At 41.2% G+C, this 4757-nt stretch overlaps 1 protein-coding gene across 1 annotated transcript; it reads left to right on the forward strand.

The window, feature by feature from the left end:
* Positions 1 to 1597: 1597 nt before the first annotated feature.
* LOC106320848 lies at positions 1598 to 2071 on the forward strand. The gene has a single exon (XM_013759198.1). It carries the CDS (start codon positions 1598 to 1600, stop codon positions 2069 to 2071), a length of 474 nt encoding a protein of 157 aa, XP_013614652.1.
* The last annotated feature ends 2686 nt before the right edge of the window (positions 2072 to 4757 follow it).

The following is a 4757-nucleotide window of genomic DNA, read 5'->3' on the forward strand; positions in this document are numbered from 1 at the left end:
ACCAAATTGTTATATATTCTTTTTCTCTCCTACTTCCTCCTCGCCGAATGAAGAATCTCCTAGATATAACGCATGCATTGGAACATTGCCAAGTCTCTCCAGTAGAAAGCTTTCAGGTTCTTTCTTGACTGCTTCATGCTATAAAATTTCCTTCTTTTCCATCCATATTTCTCAGAGACCCTAAGAAGGAGAAACATCATCAAGAAAAAATATCAGATTCTATTCAAATACCATACGTACACTTGTCATCAAATTTAGTAATCAAATAATTTCCAGCTAAGCAACATACGGCAAAAAAGAAATACATTAGAACTTACTTCTGTTTTCTTTTACGATTATCCATGCCCTCTATGGAGTAAAACATCTAGGCATCTAGTAATGTTGGGTTTCCTAAAGCAAGAAACACCGCAATGAGAAGGTACTTTTCTGAAGTAGACATATGTAATTTAAACATTTCAAGTTCTTTACCGTTATCAAAACTTCAGCTAGCTTTATGTCTTCTCTCGACAATGGTGTCATCATCATGAAGGCGACTTGAGACTCTGACTATGTATTGTCCCTGCCATAAAAGCATGTGCATACAATGAAAACATATGAAAAGGCAGTCATGAAACTCCAATATTTTAACTTTATGCTGGAGTTTAATCTGTTATCTATACAAACATAAATCATAGGAGAATATATTTAACTCAATTCCTTAATCAAGAGAAAACTATCCAGAAAGAACAAAATATATCCTGAAGATTTGATTGTAAAAACATCTAAATATTTAGCATCCCTCCTCTGCAATCTCAATAAATATGGTCGTCTCCGTAAACCTAATAGGAATGGGGCCATCGAATTTACAGAATAAAGGATCGAAGTTTTGATTTGCTGGGGATGAAAATTAAATATTTATACTCGAATGAAACAGAATTGAGAAAGTTTCATAATCAAGAATAGGAAGCTAAATCGTTGTATGATTTCGAGAGGAGGAATGCTTACCTTTTTATATTCACAGGTACACCGCCTCCTGAGAAAATATTGCATTCAACGCTTCATTGATTGAATTAATAAGGGATTTAACACGAAGTAATTGTAACAGAGACTGTTTCGGTGACTGAAACGAAGATCAGAAGTCGCGATCGAACGAAGAGCAAAGATGATCCCTAACCTTCTGTTAGACGGCGTGAAGCAAAGATTAGAGTCGGCCCTGGCCGTCACACATGATTGCTCAACATACGCCCAGAAAATAGCAAAGCCCGTATCATTTATTACTTTTGGAATAAATGAAACGCTGAGTTTGAGTCTTCTGTGACACGTGTCGCCGCGAGAGAGAACGACTTATCTAGGTGGACGATGAGGTGGCGCATTCTGGAGAGATCAAACAGTACTTTATATAAATAGATATCAGTAGATATTGTACTAAGTATATTCTCCTAGAATATCTCTCTCTTGTGTACTATATATTCACGTATCAATACAATGACACATTCAAGGGAAACAATATTACTTACATGGTATCAGAGGGTTCTTCTTCCTGAACCTCTTCGACGCAAATTCCCATCTATTTTCTTCTCTTCCTTGTCTTCTTCTTCTCTATTTTTTCTGCGCAACAATGGCCGATCAAGTTTCTGCTGCACCACTCGATCGTGTCTATGGTGTCACGAACATCAAAACACACGTTCTCTTTCTCCTCGACATCGATGACGGAAATTACGACGCATGGCGCAAGCTATTCCGGACCCATTGTCAGAGTTTTGATGTCGCTGGACATCTCGATGGCACTGTCTTGCCAGCGAACGATGCCGACGAAGCATGGACAAAACGTGATGGCGTTGTCAAGCTTTGGATCTATGGCACTCTCTCCAAGGATCTCTTCCGGAGCACGTTCAAAACTGGAGGAACGGCTCATGAGATCTGGCTTCGCCTTGAAACCTTCTTCCGTGACAATAAGGAAGCTCGGGTGGTTCAACTCGATCACAAGCTTTGTTCACAAGAGATTGGCGATCTCTCCATTCACGCCTACTGCCAGGAACTAAAGTCTATAGCTGATCTCATGGCAAACGTCGACGCTCCTGTTTCCGAATGAACGTTGGTCACATACCTCCTCAACGGTCTCAACGCAAAGTATGACAACATCATCAACGTCATCATCCATCGTCAACCCTTTCCAACGTTTGAACAAGCACGATCAATGCTTATTTTGGAGGAGGATCGCCTAGGCAAGGGTAAGAAGCCTTCACCTCACAAGGACGAGTCTTCTTCTTCAGAAAAAGTACTCAACGTCACCACCAACCAACAAGAGCAGAAGACTTCCTCCAACAATCAATCACGGAACTTTGGTGGCAGAGGAAACAGAGGCCGCAATCGCGGGAGAGGTCGCTACAACAATCAACAACGACCTTCTTACAATCAGTGGAACACTCCATATTGGCAAGCTGGATACTCAATGTGGCCTCAAAAACAGTACGGGCCCTGGATGCAGTTCCCACAAACCGCAAACCCAACACAAGGCTTACTAGGTCCACGCCCCCAGCAACACCACTTCGTACAAGGACCACACAACAATGCTGCCAATCAAAAGTACGAGCCAACCGCCGACTTCGCCTCTGCTTTCAACACCATGACGCTGGTTGATCCGACCAATGGCCAGTGGTACATGGATTCTGGCGCCACTGCTCATCTTACGAACACGGCAGGTAATCTAAAATCTGTTTTTAAACATAGCATCGGAAATGCAGTCACTGTTGCAAACGGTGGTAAGATTCCAATTAGCTCCTCCGCTTCATATTCTTTTCAAACTCAATCTCGTCCACTCTCTTTAAATTCTGTTCTTGTCACACCTTCTATTATAAAAAATCTAATATCTGTTCGTCGCATTACAAAAGATAACTCTTGTTCAGTTGAATTTGATCCTCTTGGTTTCTCTGTGAAGGATCTTCAAACACGGAAGAAAATTCTCCGCAGTGATAACTCAGGAGACCTTTATCCGCTTCTTCCATTCAACAATAAAGCTACGACTCAACCTCTGGCTTTGCTTTCTGCTTCTTCTGATATTTGGCATCGTAGATTAGCTCATCCTAGTGAGCAAATTTTAAATTCTTTGCTTTCTTCTTCTTTGTTATCTTGTAATAAACGCGATGCTTTTCAGTTATGTTCAGCGTGTCAAATTGCCAAACACACAAAGCTTCCTTTCACCATCTCAACTTCTTCAGCCAAAGAACCATTTGAAATCATTCATTCCGACTTATGGACATCACCGATTCAGAGTCTAAGTGGTATAAAGTACTATGTTCTCTTCCTTGATCAGTACACTCACTTTCTCTGGGTTTATCCCCTGCGGTATAAGCATGAAACGTTTTCAAACTTTCTCCATTTCTTTAACTATGTTAACACTCAATTTGGCAAAACAATCAAGTCGTTTCAGTGTGACAATAGAGGAGAGTTCGATAACTCCAGTTTTCATGACTTCTTCGCTCGAAAGGGGCTAACCTTCCGCTTCTCCTGCCCACATACTTCGCAGCAGAACGGAAAATCTGAAAGGATGATTCACACTATCAACAATGCCGTGGAAGTCTTCTCTTTCAAGCTAATCTCCCCTCTTCTTTCTGGGTAGAAGCTCTTCATACAGCGGTCCATATTCTCAACATTTTACCATCCAAAGCAATCGGAAACGCAATACCATTCTCGGTACTCTTTCAGAAACCCGTCTCCTACTCTCACCTAAAAATTTTCGGTTGTTTATGCTATCCAAATGTCAATCATTCTAATCTTTCCAAGCTGTCACCTCGTTCTTCTAAGTGCATTTTCATGGGCTATCCTCAAAATCACAAATGATATAGGTGTTTCGACTTAAAGTCTAAGAATATCATACTGTCACGACATGTGCGGTTTGATGAAAATTGTTTCCCGTATGAAAGTCCAATTCACAAAAAGGCTCTCAATACGACTTCTTAGATGTCGACACCGAGCCCTCTCCCATTTTCAAAGCCATTTTGGAGTCACCACCTGCAACTACTACAACTCAAGTTGCGACTTCACCTCAACCTGAGGCGCCAACTCAACCTGCTCAAGCAGCAGGAGAGGTACCAAGGCATGCCATGTCCACCTGCTCCAAACATGGTATTTCAAAACGAAAACACATTTTCTCTCTTCATACTCAAACTTACTCACCACTTCCTACTAGCTAGAAAAAGGCTCTTGCTGACCCTAATTGGAATCCATCAATGAATGTCGAGTACGATGCTATAGTTAAAAGCGAGACTTTTGATTTGGTCCCAAGACCACCTAACACTAATATTGTGAGTTCTATGTGGTTGTACAAGCATAAGTTTGACGCATAAGGAGAGTTCAAAAGCCACAAATCAAGACTAGTCGCCAATGGCAAATCACAAGAACATGGCGTGGATTTTGAGGAAACTTTCAGTCCCGTGGTAAAACCAGTGACTATCCATGCGGTTCTACATATTGCGCTCAACTCCGGTTGGACAGTCAATCAACTAGACGTCAAAAACGCATTCTTACATGGAACGCTAGACGAAACAGTATACATGACTCAACCTCCAGGATTTGTCGACAAGACTAAATCGGATTATGTGTGTAAATTTAAGCGTGCAATCTATGGTCTAAAAAAGGCTCCACGAGCTTGGAATGCACGCTTTGTGACGTTTATTACTAACAATGGATTTATACAAAGCAAATCGGATGCAAGCTTATTTGTTTACAGGAAAAATGGTCAAATGGCGTATCTCATTCTCTATGTGGACGATATACTC

This window comes from Brassica oleracea, unplaced genomic scaffold (genome assembly GCF_000695525.1).
Source record: "Brassica oleracea var. oleracea cultivar TO1000 unplaced genomic scaffold, BOL UnpScaffold01091, whole genome shotgun sequence".
Taxonomy (NCBI): domain Eukaryota; kingdom Viridiplantae; phylum Streptophyta; class Magnoliopsida; order Brassicales; family Brassicaceae; genus Brassica; species Brassica oleracea.

Excerpts from the sequence above, each read along its gene's own strand:
- LOC106320848 (XM_013759198.1), top strand. The coding sequence starts at position 1,598 with ATGGCCGATCAAGTTTCTGCTGCACCACTCGATCGTGTCTATGGTGTC.